Source organism: Caloenas nicobarica, chromosome Z, assembly GCF_036013445.1.
Source record: "Caloenas nicobarica isolate bCalNic1 chromosome Z, bCalNic1.hap1, whole genome shotgun sequence".
NCBI lineage: Eukaryota > Metazoa > Chordata > Aves > Columbiformes > Columbidae > Caloenas > Caloenas nicobarica.
The window spans coordinates 21,018,023-21,040,889 of record NC_088284.1 but is presented as its reverse complement, the minus strand read 5'-3'; the positions used below and the strand labels follow the sequence as shown (position 1 = coordinate 21,040,889).

The window sequence follows — 22,867 nt, the reverse complement described above, 5'->3', positions numbered from 1 at the left end:
CCATCCCTGAAGTAATTTAAAAGACATATAGATGAGGTTCTTAGGGACATGGTTTAGTGCCAGAGTTAAGTTATGGTTGGACTCAATGATCCTGATGATCTCTTCCAACTGAAATGATTCTATGACTCTACGATTTATGTTTTCCTTTTTTGTGGGGTACCCAGATATGCTACTGAATGACACTCCAAACAAACAATTCCTATATTTTGTTTCAGGTTTTCTCAAGGTTTTTTTTTTTTTTAAAACCTACATTTCACTTCATGTTTAAATTAGCATGATTTGAATATAGTTTTAAAATCCAAGCAATGACAAAATTAACATTTTTAATGCCAAATCTGATTTTGAACAGACTTACCTATAAGAACTTACAAAATAAAACTATTTTTAGTATTTTGAAAATGCAGGTATCTACTGAAGAGGTAGAAAACAGCATAGCAAATATATGAAAAACAAAAGTACTTACGGTCTGTAAGACTAGCAATCCCTGCAAGAGTAGTGATGGGAACATGAGGCATATCCCCATTCATCCTGAAGTTCTGGGATAGTAGTGCCTACACAGATATTTTAGTTCAGGTGCCAGCTATCATTACTTCCCATCTCCCAAGCGCTAAAGAAAAAAAAACCACAAATGAAAATTGTCAGTTTACTTTTTTTAGAATTTTAAATGCGGTTACATAAATGAAACACTTATAATAACCTCAGATGCATACTAAGTAAATTTTGTCAAGAGTGGGTAGAACAATGTAGATTTTGTATATCAAATGGTACTAAGGAATCAAAAGGCAAGCTTCTGGTCTCAGGGGCAGAACCCTTCATCAAAAAACATGCAACATAAGGCAATCAAAGGAAAATTTGCTCAGGTTTTACAGTACCAATTCAAATATTGGTAACAAAGCTTCTGTTAGTTCATACTGAAGTGGATAGCACTTAATCCATAACCAGCCTAAGTATCATCTGCTATATCCACTTCCCAGTTTTGCAGAAGGAGGTATTTTTCATATAAGAGGAGGCTATCAAAATAACCAAAAGGAGTAACTTACAGATGTAAAAAACCAAGGAGTAAGCAAAGTGACAAATATAAAATCTTAGTATGTTTAATAAGTAGCAGGTATTTCAAAATTGATCTGAAAATAACTCTTTAATATTAAACACTGCCTGGTTAAACTACCAGAAACTGTATCACCTCCTCCACAAAAAGAAAAGGTTTAGACACCACTGAACCAGCTCATTTATTTCATGTAAAACAGAACAGTTTACATTCAACTACAGAAAAAGGTATTTGTTTACCCAATTACTGTAGTTCCAAAACAACAAAGATTTACGAAGATCACACATTACAATCCGCTATTATACCGATGTAATGAGGAAAATTGAACATGATGTTTTCTGAAGACAAACAAAATAAATTTAAAAAAACCCTTGATATATAATGAGTTTAGCTATTATAGAGAGGCACCTGTGTTAAAAGTTTGGAAAACAGTAAAAAGACTTCTTCTGTAAGCATTTATGTTATCTGCTGAAGATGTTGAAATCATTATTTGCTGACAATTACTTCACAAGCCAACATTTTTGAGAATTACATATACAACACATACAAACCAAAAGATCGCTGTCATTTCCTTAGTAGTCTTTTATCTCATTCTTTCTTATGTCCCACTAATGACAATACATAGGACACCACCACTAATAAATACATATAGATTCCAACTAAGACAACCAAATGTTTTAAATCTTTTTCCTGATCAAAGTTTTCATGAACCACTTAAAACTTTTCAAGGTTTCCCTGTCTAGAAACAACTGAATTACTTGAAAAAAATACCAACACTGAGGTTAAAGAGAACTGACAACGAGCTTACTTCCTTTGCTGCACCTGCCACAGTCTCATTCTCACCACTAAATTACATTTGTTTATAAAAAATATAGTACATTATGTGTACAGAAATCTAGCTAAGGAAACTGCTACAGATAGATATGCTTTGTGGGTTGTTGTGTTTGGATTTTTTTAATCCAGGAGAAAACGGCCTTCAAACACCCAGAAAAGTTTCAAATACTACTCAATACTCCAGGTTCTTTACACCAAATGAATACCAATATACACAGAATTTCAGTGGTTTCTTAGTTTCACAAATGAGGAAAGGGAGAGCAAGCGAGAGTATGGGGGAAAAAAAGAAAAAAGATAACCTAATGTTTTCCACTATGAGCCTGCAAGAGCAAACCCACAGGAGCTAATGCTTTCAGCATTTAAGATTTAATTGAAAGGTTAGTAATTGAAGAAATTAAAGAACACCTTTCACACATAAATTATATGTACGATAAAAAAGTCATGTCTGGTGATCTCTCCTGACTGAAACTGCATCAAAGCTGACTAAGGCCATGTCAGTAGTCAATATTATGGGAAATCTTGCGTGTAACCCAGAAACAACGACATCAAAAATAAATACATAAAAGAAAGAAATAAGTAGATAAATAAATGAGTGAACGAATAAATAAATAAATCTGTTCACTTTTCCTTCCTGATCACCTGGGAAAGTGGTAAGCATCAGGACCAGTCACTACTAATGCAAGTTCTTCCCTGGGATTACTGACACAATAATTAAATTATGCCAATACTCAATGAGAAAAATTCCTCCAAACCCACACACAAGTTAAAAACCTTCTCCACAGATACATGATAAGAAACCCAAACTGGCAAGATCGAGACTTGAGAGTGAAGCAAGTGCAGTGAGCTATGATGGTCAGGGCAAGAGTAAACTTTCTTTGTAAGAGGACTATAGAAGAGGTTGGTTTGTTTAGCTAACAAAACAAAGGTCAAGAGGGGATGTGGTTGCTCTCTCTAAGGCAGTCAAAGAAGGCTATAGAAGAAGAATGATACAGGGCAATGCTAACACAACAATAAATGGAGGCATGAAAACAAGCAAGAAGAAAATCAGAACAGAACACTTCTTGCTGTCAGAGCCGCCACTTTCTGGAACAGTCTTCCATTAGGAGCAGTAACAGAGATAAGCAACACCATTACTTTAAAGATGGATCACACAGATGTTACAGAAGGCAGAGGATATGGTTGCCTGCACCAGCTGGGAACTAAGCACAACGGTTCAAGAAGTCTCTTACACTACAAAGTCTTTGTAACTATGACGATGTGAGTAAACAGATGAGAGTAAAACAAAAGACAAAGGGAGAGTGATGGGATTAAGTGATATGATTAATTTATACAAGAAACAATACAAAGAAACCACATAGGAATATCTGGGTCCAAATCTGTTGTGTTGAAAGCAAAATTATGTCTGCTATACAACTGACAAACAAGGTGGGATTCAATTCCAGAACTAGAGACGCAGGTCCAGTTAAACTAGAACTCAAATTTGATGTCTCTGAGAACGTTAAACTCACTCATCTAAGGAATTTCAAATATGGCAGCTCAAGATGAGATACATTCTTTCTTACAAAACATCAGAACAGTAGTGAAGCCATTAATTGTTGCATGTCAGACAAGTTTGGTTTGGTTTGGTTGGTTTTTTGTTTTGTTTTTTTTCATTCTCCAACTGTAACAAGCACTACATTGTAGCAGCTCACAATTAGTCAAGAATAATCAACATTTTCCAGTATTAAGAAAATTTTACATTATCATCTTTGTACAGTACCTATTAGCAGTAGTACAGCATTTCTACCTCTAGATTGAAAAATGAACCTGTTAGTTAATTCTAGCTGAATTAAGTGAATCAAAGAACTGCTGCATTGGTAAGCTTGTAAACAATGCAGTGTGGTGTAGCAGTTCAGACAAGGAAGTAGAAATCCAAATTACATACATGCAAATGAGGTCTTGCATATTCGGTATAGATGTATTTAGGCTTTTGCTTCTTTGTAAGAAACAATGAATATCATAAAATACATTTCAGGGAAGAAGAAACTACAGTACACAAAGGAAGTGATACAAAGAACCCCTCAGTGAAAGGAAAACAGTGACATGGCAGCATATATTGAGAATAAGTCACTCATAATACAGAATAATAAAGATAGCAAGGAAAGTAATATTTTAGAAATTCATACTAAAGATAATAAGCACACATTTGACTTGCTATTTCTGTATGTTATCTTCTTCCTTTTTTTGGTCAGTAATGTATATTCTCTAGTGCAAATTAATATTTTGAAGAAAATTCTTATCAAAATGTTAAATTTAAAGTGTTGTAGCTTGTTAGGTTTTGGTGGGGGGGGGGGTGGTTGTTTGTTTTTTTGGTTTTGTTTGAGGTTTTTTTTAAGTAGAAAGTAAAGATGTGGTTGGTAGAACAGTGGCACAAGGTTTGGGCTGCATCATATGCATCCTCGCTGCAATTCATCACTCTATATATTCTGCATTTCTTCACCATAGTACTGGCTAAAGGCAGGGTGGGCAACTAATAAGAAAAAAAATCACTTTCAAGGGAATGGACAGGTACAGGTAAAATCAAGGGAGGAGGAGAGGATTAAAGTAAGTTGTGAACAATTTAGGTGAAGAGTCTGATTGCCAGTGAAGAGAGACTACAACCATGGAATGAAAAAAAAAAATTAAAAAAAAATTAAAAAAGCAAAAAGCAAAAAAACCCCACAACAACAAGCCACAATCAACCAAAACACACAACACACAACCCAAGCAAACAAAAGATACCCTACAAAAAAAAAATCCAAGAAAAAAAAGAAACAAACTGCAATTGCATTTTTTTCAGATATTACAACATCTGTCTATCAAGGAAATGACGAGAGGATTCTGACCACCGGTTACCATAAAAAGGTTCAAGCTCTGCATTTATGAAACTTTCCTCTTGGCTGAAAAACATTATTGTCTCCTGAACAAATATACCAGTTCTTCCACAACTCAGCTATGTACATACATGAGAATGGTGGAAAACATAATAAAGTGAAAAATCTGTTTATGTGCAGTAACACAAAGGCTCAATAGTAACGCAAAGATAAGTAACCAAACCCAGGATTCAGAAATTTCCTATGTACACATAAATGTTTCATTCTCCATACGCTAGTTTATTCTTTAATGTATTATATCTTTGGATGTAATAAATAAACTACATATGATTGAAGTAATGTACTTCCAAGAAGAAGATTAAAGATGAAATTGAGTGGATTAAAATTAAATTTTAGAGAAGGGCTATGGTATTAGGTCTTTATATATATATATAGTTACTACATGAATCTCTGCCAGTTATCAGGTCCAGAAACTGTCCCTAAAAAAAACAAATTAAAAAAAATCTCAGTAGAAAGACAATGAATGAATATCCTGTAGTTCTCATTCAAGTAAGATACTGTGAATGAGGTACATCACACAGATTTACCCACAAGAGGGCAGGCAGATCTCTGGTTTCCATACCAGAGCTACAGTTTGATACAGTGACAGTAATTCTGTTACAAGTTTACAGTATTAAATGCTTTCAAAATTATTTCAAAAAATACTAAGGAAGGAGATCTGGTTGCCAAAACATAGTCTAACACTTAAGTACCTTTGGGGTGTAATATATATATTTATATACACACACATATATATTCACACACACATTCACAATATTAAGCATCTTAACACTAATTCAATTCTAGAAAAAAGTCTGTATTGGAAGTGAACAAATTACTGTTACTATCTATAACACTATAGTTTTACTATCACTGATGCAGCCATTTAAGGTTAAAATAGAAGCCACAGCCACCTGGTATGAACCTAACTTGAACAACCAAAGTGGCACGGTGGTTGTGGCATGTGGGGGAAGGTGAAGAGAAAGGGGACTGGTTGGGAGGGAGAGTGCTGGTGCTGTCAGAAATCCAGAAGACTCATTATTAACAAAAAAAAAGCCCACAAAAACACATCAGCATTTATAAAGCCAGGAAATTCACAATATGTACGGAACAGTATCACCTTCTACAGTGTTGGCTACAGAAAAAAAAGTTTGAAAATACAGATACAGAAATCTCAGAAGCACAAAACCACATGAAATTCAGTGCACTAGTGAAATACGTATGTTTGGTTCATGAAGTGATCAGCTAGCAGAACCGGTGATGCTGACAAAGCAAGTGAAAACTTAAAGAGCTTTAGATGAAAATTACTTAGTCCAATTTCTAAGTTAATATTATCATAATGTGTTCTTCTAAAACAATTCCAATAGCATGTGGCCAAATCACTACAAACTACAACCACTGTAAGAAAAGAAACCTTAATGAAAAGTACTGTACTGGGAAAACTAAGTTGCTTCTAAACATAAAGCAACCTTCAGAAAAAAAAATTTAGAGTAACCAGGTTCTTCCTCTGGCTACAGCAACACTCCCTTCAGTCCTTGCTGTTCTGTTTAGTAACACTGACACAGATGTCTTAGCTGCCTATGTGCGAGTAGAGGCAGTGACACCACAGTAAATGGCAAGAGAAACCCCAGTGAAGATGGTGGAAGTGCACACAGCCCAAGAGGTCTGTGGATTCAAGGAAAGATGCACCCTAATGCAGGAGCACACTCATTCCTGCCAGGGTAAACTAACATAGAGCATAATTGTGCTTTATACCTGTAATAACTCTTCCTGGGGCAGGAGAGAAGGGAATTGACACAATCAGGCCACACACACCAAAAAAAAAAAAAAAAAAAAAAAAAAAGGGCAAGAGAGCAGACTAAGCCATGTGCGGAGAGCAGATACCTACGGGTAGTATGCAGCTTCACTGATCTACACTACATAAACATCTAGCAGGAAACGTTGACCTTTCTCGCTACCTTGCAATTACGAAGGCTGAAAATTCATTAGAACACAAGTTTCCTGAAAAGAAGGAATTGGTTCCCAGCAGCATTAGGACCATTTTTCTCTTAATTTCCTTCTTTCAAGCCCTGGAATTTTTACTTTTTATTAATTTTATTTCACATAAAAATTTAAAAGCACTTATAAACAGTGTTCTGAACTTTAAAATAACATCTCAAATATTTAATTTGGATGCTTTTGCACAAGGAACTCTTTAAAATAATCCCATATCAAGTCTTTCATACATAAATAAGACATTTAAGCACCAAGAAAAGCCTGTTCTTTCAGGTCATATAACCTGACCCCAAAATTTGCAGAAAATTCAATTATATTTACAAAGTGTTGCGGTGATCAATAAGTGTAGTTTATTTCAGCAAAAGAGAAAGATATATATCTCAGAATTACCGATTTTCATGGGAAACACCCAAGGCATCAATGGGGCTATGTAAATAACCAAGAATACTGTTCTACAGGAAAGTATTTCCCGCTAATTTATTGGAGAACTAACACAAACCAGAATCTATTTAAAGAGCTTTACTGTCAGGCAGCTCAGTTGTCTTCTTAAAACATGTGGATTAATTTTAAGTGAATGGAACAAAAAAACTTGCACCTGGTTCCAAATAAAATGCTACCGGTTCCTTCTCGTTAGAAAAGTAATACAAGATTAAGTCCTACTGATAAGGTTGCAAAATGTAAACCAAAGAACTGGTATGTTTTAAAAAGTTAACCTGTATAAAATACACATTATTTCTGCAGGTACAATTAAACTGATTGCTATTAGACATTAAATATCTCAGTAGGGTAGTTATGTTCACTGGTTCTGCAAAATAAAGCAGCTAAAACTTCTGTCAGGGAGAATCCAATTATCCAGGGAGTTTGTTACTGTTCTTTTTCCAACTTTTATGCAATAAGTGTTCTCTCTATGAGGTTTGCCTTTCACCCTTGCACTATTGAGAGGTACTGATTTTTTTTTTTGTCCTGCAGAAGCAAACACAGAATTAAACTGTAAAATCTAACTTTGCTTGGCAGTAGTCACGATATTAAGCACAGTTGGGAACACCAAACAAAGTGAAAACTTCAAGCTACTTCAGTATTTCATACATTTATTTCCTATCAGCACTGTGTATTCCACATGCAACTTCCAAAAAAGTATAACTATAATTGTGCTCCTTTTGGTGGGCACAGCCCTTTTGCTTACTCAAGTACACATGTAGCAGCTGAAATTAAAGTTCATGTTATTGAAAGAAAACAGCTAAGAGATGTGCAGAAGAGCAGGAGCAATTAAAATGGTTCATTACATCAGCTCTGTCAAATGAAGATGCTTTAGGTTGCAACACACATCTGTGTTAACAAAACAGTTGTAACAGGTATGACACAGGAAGTAGTATCTTGTTTTTTTCCAACTTTTTTCTTGAATGTCTCATTTATGTTAGCTTGTAGTAGTGCTGTTCCTTTCTAAAAACAGTTGTGTACTGACATTTACTTAGATTTTAAAGGCTTTTCGTTCTTTAATTAGGTTGGATATTAATCAGGCTAAAACTCTAGTGAGTAAACACTGAATCAAAACCTGCTTAATTCAGGAGTCTTCTCCAATTTTTAATATTGCATTTCTGTCCTTGAACTCTTTCAAGTGATTTACAACCTTTATAAAACACAACTGGGAAGAAATAAACCTGTTGAGGTAGTAACTGATTTGGCACAAGTCTTCCAGTCACACGATATTTGCCTCCTTTTTGGCTTTGAAAAATAATTAAAATACCTCTAGGCTTCTCAAATACACACTAAGCAAACAAATGCACAAGAATAACATTTCTTGAGAGATCCACAATAAATGCCAAAATAAAATTCTATATTAACATACTTCATGTGCTGCATTTCAATAGCAGGTCACTGCCTTTTCATTTTGGAATTAATATTGACCTGTGATATGTTATTCCCTTCGTCCTAATACTCATCTTATTGCCTGTTTTTCAACTTAAGTTCCTTGCACATATAAAAGAGATGCTGATAGCACTGCAGGTGATTAAGATGCTTTCCCTGTGGATTGTTGTATTATTTCCCCTCATCTTCTCAGTACAGCACTGCAACTCCTTTCTCTGAAGGCTCTATGACAGCCCTCTGTAGCACAGTCAGTTTCCTCCCCTCACCTCAAATCCACTCCCACACCTCTCAGCTGCTAGATGGAAGAAAGCGCATGCTGCAGCCTGTTCCTCAATGGGTACACGATATCTCCTCTATCCAACAATTTTCACAGCCTGAACTGTCTAGAGACTTCCAGCCCCTGTAAAATATAACTGGAATTAGGTGCTTCTTTCCAAAATTATTAGACTGAGGGACTTACAGATTAAAAAATGCCATAACAATTAGGCAGACAATGATCAAATAAATCAGTGTTTTTACCAACTAAGTGCAGAAATACATAAAGAGCTTTGGTTCTACTGTCCATTTACAATTACTGGTAATGCAATTATTATTGTAATTTTATAGCATTCACTACCCAAAATTTGTTCCATTTTGTTCATTTTACAAGAGGTAGTTCATGCAACACACAGATAAGAGATACTCTCTCTCTAAAGCGAAATATGCTAACATTAAAAAAAATAATAATTTAACATTTTAATTAAGATTACTAACACCTTGAAAAGCATATTGCTTGGGAAGATTGAACACGAGAGCAAAGGTAACTTAAAATAAATGCAGTGTTAGTGTCTAACAAATAAGAGACTTCATATATATGAAAATTTTAATCTCTTGATAATTGATTTTAATTGTTTATATTCTAAATCGAGGATTACATCAACTTTTTGGCATATATCATCCAACCTAGCAATCCTAAAAACATACAGCTCCATGATTTTGTGACTACAAAAGTATGATTACTGTCAGGAATCGCTGACTCTTTCCTTTATGGCATTTTTTAAAAAATCACCTTATTATCCTACTTAATTACCATTTCTATTAACATTATAAAGAAAAAGATTATCAGCAAGCATGTAAAACAATAGCACTAGTCAGCCAAGATATTCCCTTTTCCCAACTGATCTCACAGTGTGGTCACTAAAGGCTTTTCTTCATATGAACATTATAGTCAGATGAACTTTTGCAGCACAATGAACTTGAAGACATAGCGCTGGAAACAAACGGAGACTACAGCTGCGAAAATCACACATATTCAAAGTTATTAATAGGCTCTGAAGCATACAGCACACAACATCTAGAAGTATTGTGTTGGAATTACTGTTAATCAGCTAAGCTGAAATGATGACCAGCTCATCAGGAACAACTGGGCTGAGATGGTATCAATCAGGTATCTCTCAATAGCTGTGAAAGATACTACTACGTTGAGGTGTGCTCTTTATAGATCTGGGGATGGATTCATACAGTTACCTAGGAAGGCACCCTATGTCATCCTGAACTTCTGCTGTTGCCAGTTCTCCTATGCCAGCAGCACAAACAGAAGTTTCTTAAGCTTGCAAACTATGCTGAAAGGAGGAATGCAGTTCCAAGAAAAGCATTTACCTAAAGAGGTGTCTCTTTCACCTAACTGATCGTATTCCACATGCTACCCTTGACAGGCTGCAGATGTTACAAATCTAAGCCAAAGCTACCTAGGAACTGAAGCAATTGGTTAGAAAAAACTGCTCACAGGCTTAGTCAAGTTCACAGCATCAGTCAAAATTAAACTTCCCAACTTTCACATTTTCCAAAAATACCAACGTCACAGAATAAACAAACATTCCATCAATAACAATCAGGTAGAATCTCAAAATTATGATGGCCATGCAGAAAAAAGCTTGGGGAGTTTTTATGTTTGACCTGTCCATGTTAAACATTCTCAGCACACCTGAGAATACAAAGAAACACAGAACAGTTGTCAACAGTGAAAATGTACTTGCCGAAGTAATAATTTGGAGCAAACCAAAAGGTATTTGCATGGAGAGGACTACCACAACCCAGTTAGTATAAAACAAGCACAATGAAGTACAGTACTTTGAAAAAAATCTCTTTAAGCATAGAAAGACCCTAAAACACACAACTCTTTTCTTTTTTTTCTTTTTTTTTTTTTCTTTTTTTTTTTTAGTTCTTTAAGAGACTTAATTACCTCAAACCAGTTTGGAATTTTTTTTTCATACTTAAGGAGTTCACTTAATGTAACTTAATCTTACAGTAAAATAAAAACAACTGAATCCAAGCTCCTAATTCTGAAAGAGAATATAAACTCAAATGTTTAATGTAGCTCAACTAAACCACTTGAATACTTCCTGTTAATTTACATTAAAAGCTGTAAGCATCACTATGTAGACAAGGTTTGAGTAATCCCTTTATTTCTAATTATTTGGACAGTCAGTCACACATCTTGAAGTAGTTCAGCTGAACACAAACAATACATCTGTGAACGAGCTTCAACTTTGTTTTTTCCAATAAATAGGGAAAGTTTCACATGTAAGTTACACATTGTAAATGTCTGTTACAACTTCTGATACAAACTTACCAATCAGAATAAAAGTGGGTAGAACAAATAAAAGAAAACAAAAGATTTACTATGACATTTCAAGATTGAAACATTATCAATCTAGAGGAAAACAATGTCAAAACCAAGGCATACCACTAGAGACCAAGTAGAAACACTGTAGATCATATGAAGAGATCAGACTGTGCACAATCAATAGCAGATTTCATTTTCACTCTAAAGAGCTAAGCAGAATCACAGTCCATGACACAAAAAGCTGAGGAACTTTCCCACTGAGGAGCCATGCTAGAAATTTTCCCTTCATTTGCAGACTATTTGAAAAACACAGAACACGGCCATTCTGTAGTGGCTACTTCCTCCTTCCATAGCAATTCCAGAAGGTACAAGGCTGAAGGAGCCATAGCAGGCCAAATATCATAGAATCATTTCAATTGGAAGAGACCCTTGGGATTACCGAGTCCAACCATCTTACAGAATAGTCTACAAAACTAATGTGATTATCAACCAAACCGTTTATTCTTCGCTACCCTTTCTCCCACATAATATTTTTTAAAAAAATATCAAGTCTTTGTATTCTAGTCTGGTTTTGTTCTGCTTCTTTAGGTCTACGTTTTGCCAGCTGTCTTTCCCAATTCCCAAGGATGAGGCTGAATGACAGAGTTAGAAAGCTGCAGCTCAGTTCCTCAGACAGATGGGCATGCATACATGCATGCACACGTATAGAGCCTGGGGAAGAAGCTGGAGAATGAGTTTAGATACATGCAATCAGTAACTACAACTGGGACTCCATCCTCTTATGGAGTAGGCCTTCTGCTGACTCAGAGGACAGCACGAAGACAAATGAGTAAAAGGTAGACAGTTACACTTTCCAAAACTTTTATGAACACAGCTTTTAGCTGACTGAAGGCAAAACACACAAACTTCTTTCTCCTGCCTCAACTCCCTATCATTTTCCTCATGTCCATGATTTATGTATTAAGCACATTCCTTCACAAAACGTGTCATGCCCATGAAGATATTTTTATAGAGCTCTTCTTTTCAGCATGCGACACAAGGAACAGCAGAAAACAAGTTACTTTAAATTTGACATGACTAAAGATTACCATCAAGCTAACACTAGAAGTACCCCGCATTGAATAATGCCTTTCAGTACCAATGAGGTAGATAGTCCATAACGAGAGTTACCAAAGACATTGCATATACTCATTTTCTCTCTTCTCCCCCACCCTTTGAGGGAAAAGGAAGGAATAGAGGACTACTTCTGTGCTCATGCATCCATGATTTTGCATATCTCAATATTTTTCTCCCCAAAATCACTGATGGTTGAGGTGGAAAGTGACCTCTGGAGATTATCTTGTCCAATCTCCTGCTCAAGCAGGCACACCAAGATCAGGTTGCTCAGAAAGTATGGGGGGGGCAGGCAGAAAGAGGAGGAGATGATTAAAAAAAAAAGGACAGACACCACAACCAACCAACCACAAACAAAAATACCCCAACAATGTACTCAAACTGACTACAAATTTTATTTTCTTTAGCAGTAATCTTTATTATACCTGGCATATAAATACCTGACTTGCTCTTCAGCAAATTAAATCCAAACACAATGCAACCATTTAGACAACATATTTCATTAAACTAAGAAAGTATTTCCCAAAATCTAAGGCTCCCTATTCCAAAAGTAAAAGTGTAAACAATCCATTGAGCAACATTTGCTAATTCTATTAACAAAATTAATATTTTCAACAATTGCAGAACACTCATTTTTTTCAACTCCTCTAAAAGTAGGCATTTTCTCCATTTTCATTTTAAAGAAAAGTAGTGAGACTCAGAGTACAAAGGCCCCAAGGAAAGTTGCATTTAACATTTTTAATCTTGACATTGACAGCAACAAAGCAAAAAACTTTCCCTGAAGTTCACCACATAAACCTATTTAGGCCAAGTTATAATTAATACATAACTACATATCAAGAGTACATACACTTTAAAAAGTCATCACAAGGTAAAAGAGCATCGGTAATCCAGAAATTGCACTTAATTCTGCAAAGAATTAAGTCTACACTTAAGTTTACTTGTTTCCCAAAGCTACTCCATCTTGTAGATTTTACTTTGGGCTTGTAATCCTAGTTGTGTATTACCTTGATGGAAGGCAGAAAATAAGTTACTTGCTTGAATAGAGTTGACATGTACACTGAATAGTTGTACTGAAATAGAGAAATCCCTTTTACTGTAAGTGAGAAGAACAATGAACAAAAAAACCAAACCAAACACAAACCATCAGCGGCTTTTTAAATGCATCTTGCAAAAAGAAATGGGTAACTCAGCATCTCTAACTGGAAAAGTATTTTTAAACAAAATTAGAAATATCCACAATGACAGAGGCATTTTTTTTTCCATATGAGGTTAATGGATGCAACAAAGTCTTCACTATTCTATTCACAGATTCATGAAACTGGAAGAGATTCAGCTTCCAGTTCCAGTACTTGATAGTAGCCAAAGGCTTCCTATTCTCTCTTTCACAAATATGAGGACCTTCAGTCAAATAAGCTCTCTGCAACCAGATGAAGTGGATGAACTAGAAACACTGGATCCAAAGACCTAACATTTCCACTTCCCCAATTAGACTGTAGCTATAGTTTAGTACAACCACTACAGTTATTCAGGATGAAAAACAGGTATGTTCATTCCTTAAGAACAGATCTCCAGCCAGCAAAGGCAGGCCCTTTCTAATTGCAGGGGAAAAAGTATTAAAACAGTTGTGTACAATACTAAATTTCCAGTCTGCATTACAACAGTTTGGATATAAACCTTCAATTCTGTTTTGTTGAACTTTAATTTATTATACCTGCAGAGTTTTACTGATAATAAACTACCCTGAACAGTATATGATGCACTACGAAGCTGAGCCTTAAACTTAAACATAACATTACCATTACAAGACGTTATCAATCACTATCTAATCAAAGCTAACTACTTTAACAAAGCTAACTGCTATTTTCATTGTACTTGCCTCCCATTTATTTTCTTTGGAGAATATGCAATACAGTTTGCAAACACGCAATTATATTAAAAAGGGTAAAAGCTTAACTACAATGCCCACAACTTTGCTATGATTGGTAAGAGAAATTAAGAGCTCCAATAAGACTGAACTATTTCAAATAAGGTGCACTTCTGGATAAAGATGAAAATCTACCTGTCCCTAAGATTTCTCCCTTACCACTAATCCTTCTCTCAGATCACTAAATACAATGGCTTTGATCTGCTGAAGTAACCATTATTAACACTGAGTATACAGATTCCCAAAGCAAAAGGTTTGCTTCACAAGCCTTGAAGGAACAAAACATTTTGGTCAATTGCTCAGTTCTTCCAAAGTAACTTTTACTGCATGTGATAGGCCTGAAATTTTTTTGCTGGTTTCAAAGCAATGGTAACAGCCATTGCAACTGTTTTAGAAACATATATGGCTGCTTGTAATGACCATCTGACCACTCTTCACTGACTTCCTTCATTTCAATTCAGTCTTCCAGCAGGACTTGCAAGTCAGTACCTTGTTCCAAGGGAAATTATCATTATCTGTCACACAAAACTTGACAGTACATCATCCAAACTTGAATGATGCTGAAAATTGCACCCTAGTTTAAAAAAACAAACCAACCACAAAAAACCCCACCACACGGCAACCCTCCCCCCACAAAAGCCCAACAACCACCCCCTCCCAAACAAAAGCAACACAAACCAACACTCAAAAACACGCCCCACAAAAAAAAACAAAACAAAAAATCAACCAAACAAAACCCCCCCACAAAACAAAATCAAAACACAACACCACCACCACAAAAACATCATCTTAAGATATTCCTAGAAATGTCTTTACTAAACCTCAGTTCCTTTTGGAAGAAAGTCCTTCAGGATCATTCCACACCACAAATTTTAAAACTAGATGGAAAAAGGACTGGAATTACCCTAGCTCTTGAGTTGATTCCAAGGTCTCAGTTCAGCAGATAATTTTGGTATCTAGCCTTCACAAACCATCCAAAACGTCTAATACAAGAGCTATTGCGCTATTTCAAATGTCCAGGACAGGCAATCTTTGAAAGCTATAGGCAATCACTCCAATAAGATTTCCATTATGTTTGTCTACCTCTTTTGAAGAAAATTTACTAAGAAATACCTCACTGCTTATTAATACACAATGGACAAAAAGGTTTTCTAATATTAAAGGAAAGTTGAATTCCACTGCGTATCATACAAGAATAAATTCTAGCTGGAAACCAATTTGAGACAATAATTTGAGGAAACTGGAAACATTCACACTACTAGTGTCTAAAGTGACAATGTCCTCTGTAGTTATTTAGGGAATAGCTCTACTTTGAAAAGCATTTAGGAGACCTCGTTTATCTTTTTTTCCCAAATTAAGAATGACTATGCCTACTATATCACCAAGCATAAAAATTAGAGAGTAGAGCCACTTATAAAGCAGAATTTTTATCAAACATTAAGCTCCAATTAAATATAATGAAAGCTAAGGTACGTTTCAATGGTTCAACAGCCATGTTTTTTCAGCATCATTCATGAGAAACACTCAGCAACTTTCCTTGGTTTTCATGAGTTATCAGTACCACCTTTTATAACTATGTGTTTTCCTTCTAGAATTAATACATCTTCTGTTATGATGAAATCAGGCATAAATCTAAATCCAGTTTCTTATCATATTTCTTTAGAATGAAGTATCAACGTAGACTGCATACATAAGAAAGGCAGGACATGGCCTTTAAGCTCAAAGCGCTCTTTCCTCTGTGGCAGAAAGCAGTCATCACAATTCCCACTAGTATGGCTAAGAACTTTAAAGTGCCCCCAGTAACTTACCAAATACTTTTCCTTCCCAAGGAAAAATAAGAGGAGTGAATAAGATACTTTTTAGTAAAATTAGCACATGAAGGGGTATATTTTAAACAAATCATAACATTCCATAAAGCTTCCTATACGCACTAATGCAAAAGCCTTAAAAGTAAAAAGATAATAAAGTATCTAGGCAATAAATTGTCCCTTCTGAAATACATGTGGGACAAGAAGCAGATTCCGCATTTCCTGGCAGTAAAATACATGTGAAAGACAAGTTACTTAAGTCAGGAAGTAATGCTATAAACAAATTTTGCAACAGATAGCTGGCATTTACCAGCTGTGATGATTTGCACAACATGAGTACGTTTTTCTGTCTTAAGGGAATTACGTATGAAAAAAAAAAAGAATCCTATAATGTTTGAGGTTGGAAGGGACCTCTCAAGGCCATCTAGTCCAATGCCCCTGCTAAGAACAGGGTCAGCTACAGTAGGCTGCTCAGGGCTGTGTCCTGTCAGGTTTTGAGTAAATCCAGGGATGGAGACTCCACAACCTCCTATATTCCAATGTCTGTCCACCTTTAAGTCAAACAAGTTCTCCTCTAAATGGATTTTCTTGTATTTCAGTTTGTGCCTGCCCATGGTCTCTTGTCCTGCTACTGGACACCACTGAGAAGAGCCTGGCTCCATCATGTCTTTTAGCAACAGATTGATAACGTTGCCCTGAACCTTCTTTGCCTGAGGCTGAGTAGTCGCAGCTCTCATAGCCTCTCCTCAAACGCCAGATGCTCCAATCCCTTAACTATCTTCATGGCCCTTCACTAGACTCACTTCAATATGACCCTGTCTTTCTCATGCTGGAGAGCTCAGAACTGAATACAGCACTCCAAATGGGTCTCACCACTGAAAAGCAAAAGAATCACCTCCTGTGACCTTCTGACAACACTCTTCTTAATGAAGCACAGGATGCTGTTTGCCCTTGTTTGCCACAGGCAACATCACTGTCTCATGTTCAACTCCGTCCACCAAGACCTCCAGGCCCTTTTCTGCCAACCTGCTTTTCAGCTTATTGGTCCTCAGCCTGTACTGTTGTATGGGGCTATTCACTCCCAGGTGCAGAACTCCGCATCTCCCTTTGCTTACCTGATTTATGTTTGTCTGCCCAGTTCTCCAGCATGTTGAGGTCTCTCTGCACAGAAGCACACTGATTTGGTGTATCAACTGCTTCTCCTCATTTTGTCTGCAAACTGGCTGAGAGTGCACTGTGTCCCATCATATGAGGATGCTAAACAGTACCAGCCCCAGCGTCAGCCCCTGGAGGACATAACTGATAACTGGCTTCCAGTTGCACTTTATGCTACTATTCACAATGCTTCAAGCCCAGCAGTTCAGACAGTTTTATATCCACCTCACTGTCTGCTTATCTAGCCTATACTTTACTGATTTGTCTATCAAGGACACTACGCAACACAGCATTGAAGGCCTTACTAAAGTAAAAAACAAACATGCCCTCATCCACGTTGCTAATCATGTCATCACAGAAGGTATGTAACAGGACTTATTAAGCATGATCTCCCCTCCATAAATCTATGCTAACTACTCCTAATCACCTTCCCATCCTTCATGTGTTTGGAAGTAGTTTGCAGGATTAGTTGCTGCATCACCGTCTCAGGTATGGAAGTAAAGTTGACCGGCCTCTAATTTTCCAGATTCCTCCCTCTTGCCCTTCTTGAAGATATAGGTGATATTTGTGTTAAGTGTGCTGGTGCTTCCCTCAGTCACAATGACCTTTCAAAGATTACTGAGAGAGGTCTCACAGTGACATTGGCCAGCTCCCTCAACACTCATGGATGCATCTCACCAGGTCCCATGGACTTCTGCATATCCAGTTTGTTTAGATGTTCTCTAGCATGATCCTCCTCTACCTCGGTTAAGTCTTCATTGCTTTGGACTTCCCCACTGGCCTCGGTGCCTGGGATTCCTGCAGCCCAGTCTTACTAGTTAAGATCAAAGCAAAAGAAAACCATGAGAACTTCACCCTTTTTAATGTTCTTTGACGTCAAGGCCCTATCCCCATTCAGCAGTGTGTCGTCATTTTCCCCAATCTTCCTTACGCTGCTGATGTACCTGTAGAAACCATTCTTTTTGCTCACGACGTTTTCACAGCATGGACCTCTAGAACGAGTGTGGCTTCTCCAACCCCATCCCTGCATGCTTAGACAGTCCTGCATGCTCCTGGGTCACCTGATCCTGCTTATGCTGCTTCTGCATTTTTGTTTTACATTTGACTTTTGTCAGAAGCATCTTGGTCCTCCATGCAGACCTCCTGCTACCTTTGCTTGACTTCTTGCATGTTAGGATGGACCATTTTTGAGCTGCGAGAAGGTGATCCTTGGAAAAAAAAAAAAAAAATCAACCAGCTTTCTGGGATCCCTCTTCTCTCCAGGGCCATATCCCCAAAGACTCTTCCAAGCAAATCCCTGAATAGGCCAAAGCCTGCTCTTCTTAAGTCCACAGTTATGATCCTGCTATTTGCCTTGCCTGCTCCTCTTGGGATCCTCAACCTCATATTGCTGCAGCCAAGGCTGCCCTAGCCTGTATCCCCAACCAGTTTTTCCTTGTTTGTAAGGATGAGGTCCAGCACAGCCTTCCTTGCCAGATAGTCTGTCACCAGTGTCAATAAAATCTAGAAACCTCCTCAATTACTTGTGCCCTACTGTGGTGCACCTCTAGCAGATACCATAGTGGTTAAAGTTCTCCACGAAGACCAGGGCCTGCAAATGTGAAGATTCATCCAGCTGTCTAAACGAGGCCTCAGGTGGTACTTTTCTCTGACTTTTAAAATCCAACAACTATGTAAATGTGAAAAGTACTACTACAGATGATGCTTTTGAGTGTATAACTTAGAATAGATTTCAAATAGTATCTAGAATGACCTGTAAGAGACTTCATAATAGAAAGTGGTGATGAAGGAGAGGTAGGGAGTTAAATTAAATATTCGATTCCAAAATAATATAAAATATCTAAATATACTTAGCCTTAGTGTCCTATACAGAAATACCAGGAAATTAAAACAACTGCAGGTATGGAAGAAATGACTATCACATGACAGATACTAACTGAATTTTGTACCATCATTAGAGTTAAATAAGAACTGTAAGACAGTTTCTCACTTCTTAGTACATTTTATTGTCAAATACAGGAGTCTATCCAAAATATAGAAGTGCTTCGAACAGTGTTATTAATGACAAGGATTGGTAGCATTTCATGCAACAGTTCTGAAAGGACTGAAGATCAAACAACCACCTGAAAAATACAAATGATCACAGGTGTCTCAAGGGGTGCACAGTGCTCAACACTGCATAGCTCTTTCAAAAGGCACCAAATGACCTTTTGATTTTTACACTGAGTTCTACTTTCAGTATCTGAAAAAGTGGCTTAAATGTCCATTAAAACATAAAACTGAAATGTGCAACCCTGATAGTGAGAAACCAAACTCCACAACAACTCATGAAGATTTTAAGTCATGGCATTTTAACTGCAAGAATTATGGACACACGAGAAGTATGACTACAGATGGTGTTTGTGAATCTATAAATTACATAGAATTGATTTCAAATGGTTTCTAGAACAAGCTGTAAGATATTTTGTAAGAGAAACTGGTGACCAAGCAGAGGGAGGCAAATAAATTAAAAGCTGATTAATGCACCCCAAAAAAGGAGTAAATGGTTAGAGCTTAGCATAGACACTTATCAGGAACCCAGCAATACTTCCAAGGGCGTTATCAAAATCTGCCACGTTTTTTCCCCATCTTGCTTTAACCACACATTCAGTATTATATGTCTTTCCAAAACTAGCAGGCTGAGAGCTGGAGATCAATACAAAAGAATAATAAAAATAAAAATCATACGGACTCTAAGTCCTATAGACTCTATTTCTACAAACTAATGATTAGGAGGTTAAAATGAGGGAGAAACTAAAAAATGACGAAGTTTCCCTCTTTCACAGTCCTCTGCTGAAGAGCACAGAACTTCCCAGTCTGTCTTTAACTAGTACAAATAAGTACAAACTAGGGAACAGTGATACATCATAACAAAATGTTCAGAGAAAGAAAAAGAGCAGGCAGTCAGAAAGCAATCCGTTTTCCTCTGATTACTGCTTCTGTCTGTATTTAAGCTTTTAGCTATTAAAAAAAGCACAATTCCGTAGTTCAACACCTTCTGTTAAGAGCACATTTTTTACGTATTCTGTAACAATTCACTGACAAAAATTACCCATCAGCAAAACTGCACCTTTACTAGGTACTTTACTAGGACCAGCAAGGAAACATCACACTTAAATTCCTAACAAATGTGTCTGCAAAAGTTTCTAGTGCATAGTGCACCCTAGTAAATGATACAGCACATTAATATTGTCTCCTTATCTGAAATACTGCTTTCCATTACGACACCTAATTCTAGAAAGCAAAGAAAGAAAAAGGCCAAATTAAACCATGATGAGAAATTTAGTATATAGAGAGGGTGTCTGTAGATAAACCTCTGCAGACATAACCACTCAGGTAAAAAGTGAAAAGCAGCTGGGAACCGCAATATTCTTATTCCATCACAAGAAAGATGATCAACTAAAGTGTTAAAAGACAACAGTGCTAATTTAATTCATTTTTAAGCTAGAAAAGCAAATGTTACACACTACTGAAGGAGCTAGAAATTAAAAGTTTGTACAGTACATTTAAATCTGCAATTTCTTAGTGTTCTTTCACATACTTTAGTTACAAGAATTATCAGATCATAAATTCATGATTAAATGACTGTTAGGGCACAGCAACGTACTACAAATGATTTTTAAAACTCAAAGGATACTGTGTTGGCAGTTGCACTTTCCTTCCCCACATGTCCTGAGAACTGGTGTGGCAGTTGCACATCCCCTTCTCAGAACTGGGGCCTTCAATGGGGCAGTTAATGGCGCTCTTTGTGGAGACCCAGAGTCGCTGGGCAGGGTCATTAGCAGAGGAGGGGCCAAGAGTGCCCACAGCCCGGAGAAGCTGAGAAGCTTCTCGAAGGCCCACACTCGAGGGGGCAGGGTGTAGAGAAGCCGAGAAGCTTCTGGAATGCCCACAGTCAGATCTGAGCAGACTATAAATGGGGTTCCCGCCGGCGACTCCCTTTGTGTGGTCTCCTCGGAGCTGCCGGAGTCCCTCCCCTTAGACGGAGAAGCTGTCTGAGGTAACCTCCCGGGATGGGGAGCGCCTCACCTCCGCATGTGGGTGAGTGAGAAGCTACTGAATATATGCTTTAGTAAGTCCTTGCCTGGTAGGCAAGTGTACCTTGCTCGTCTGGGGCAGATGAGTGTAAATTCCTGGCTGCAGTAAGCTGGTGTTTATCTGTTATAGGCAAAACGGGGCAGAGAGGGCTCTGGTTTGTTTGCTTGTGAGTGCGTATACGCACGCTGTGGATCCTCATTCTTATTTCGCTGCACCCCAAATAATTTCCTACCCTAATATCCGAACCTTTATCTTATATTATCGGAGTGCTAGTCCGCCTAAACTTATATTTGGGATGCCTCCATGACAGATACATACTGAAACTTTCTGCCCTCAAAACAGAAACTTCCACACACTCCCTGAAAATCAGTAATGAGTCCCTCTTGAACAATCAGCTGCAAGAGGAACAGTTTTCTCTTTCAGCCAACCAATGTCACGTACATGAATTACAGAGTGCCAACACGGACTGGTGGAAAATAAGTTTAAAAACTGCAATCCCCCCACCCCCACCAAATACGCTGTCATCCATCACCTCTCTATCCACTGTTTTAAACTTGCATTGCCAATTGTGTAACATCTTGCTCTACCCATTCTCTGTTTTGCAGCCGAAATGTCTAAGTTTGACAGAAAGTGAGGTATTTTTTCTGTAAAAGTTAATATAATAGGAGGAGAAAGTGGTAGTGAGAAATGTGCAGGAACTTCAGAAACACACACAGTTTAAACAGAGAGGGAGATACATTTGACATGGAAATGCGGGAGCAGGATCAGCAGGACCATTAGATTTCTCAGAGATGTTTGCTTTTGAGAATGTACTACTGTTGCAGGAGGTCTCAGCTGCTTCATATTTGAATAGGAACATTTGGTGTATATTTACTCTTAAGATTCTTTCTGAACAGGTACGTTAACATTGCCATCGGTGTCATGATCTATATGATATATGACATGATCTGATAGATAAATAAGATAAATTGCATCAGAAAGAGGTGAAGATGAAAAAAATGGGTAATGGTCAGTCATTCTGTAATTCACAGGTCTACATATATCTTCTCCCTGACACTTATTTCTTGCTGAAAAAAAAATTTCACACTCTTCTATATGACTAATTTTTCCACTTTTTCACAACATTGTCAAGAGATAGCAGGATATGTCCGCAGTGGAAAAAATACAGCACAGCTACCACATAGAAAACAGTCCTTAGCTCCATTAATGACACATATTACTAAACTTACAGTCAAGAGTTTAGCAAGAGAAAGAACACAGAGGTCAACTTGTTTCCTCTTAAATTTTGGTTAAAATGACAGAAAGGCATTATGATGTCTCCTGCTAAACAACACAACATACAAACAATCCTGTCTGCATCAGTTCAGTTTATTTAAAGCACATAATATTTTAAAAATGCAAACTTTGTAAGACTGTGCTTTCTAGAAAGCACCAATCTTTCTTTTGTTTTAAAATTAGCAGTTCTTGCTACTTCATCATCCATATTTTACAAGTTGTCTCCAAGAGGCATAAAAGCATGAACATACACTGCATACCCCCAAGCAACTA

General features: G+C 37.1%; 1 protein-coding gene across 5 annotated transcripts in view; it reads right to left on the bottom strand.

The window, feature by feature from the left end:
- The window catches only part of NIPBL (NIPBL cohesin loading factor), a 155,830-nt gene that overhangs the window by 99,497 nt on the left and 33,466 nt on the right, over positions 1–22,867 (bottom strand). For all 5 annotated transcript variants that reach the window (XM_065657827.1, XM_065657826.1, XM_065657830.1 and 2 more), the window contains one exon: positions 464–607. In XM_065657827.1, coding sequence (XP_065513899.1) covers positions 464–527 — 64 coding nt within the window. In that variant the 5' untranslated portion in view covers positions 528–607. The remainder of the gene's footprint in view (positions 1–463; positions 608–22,867) is intronic.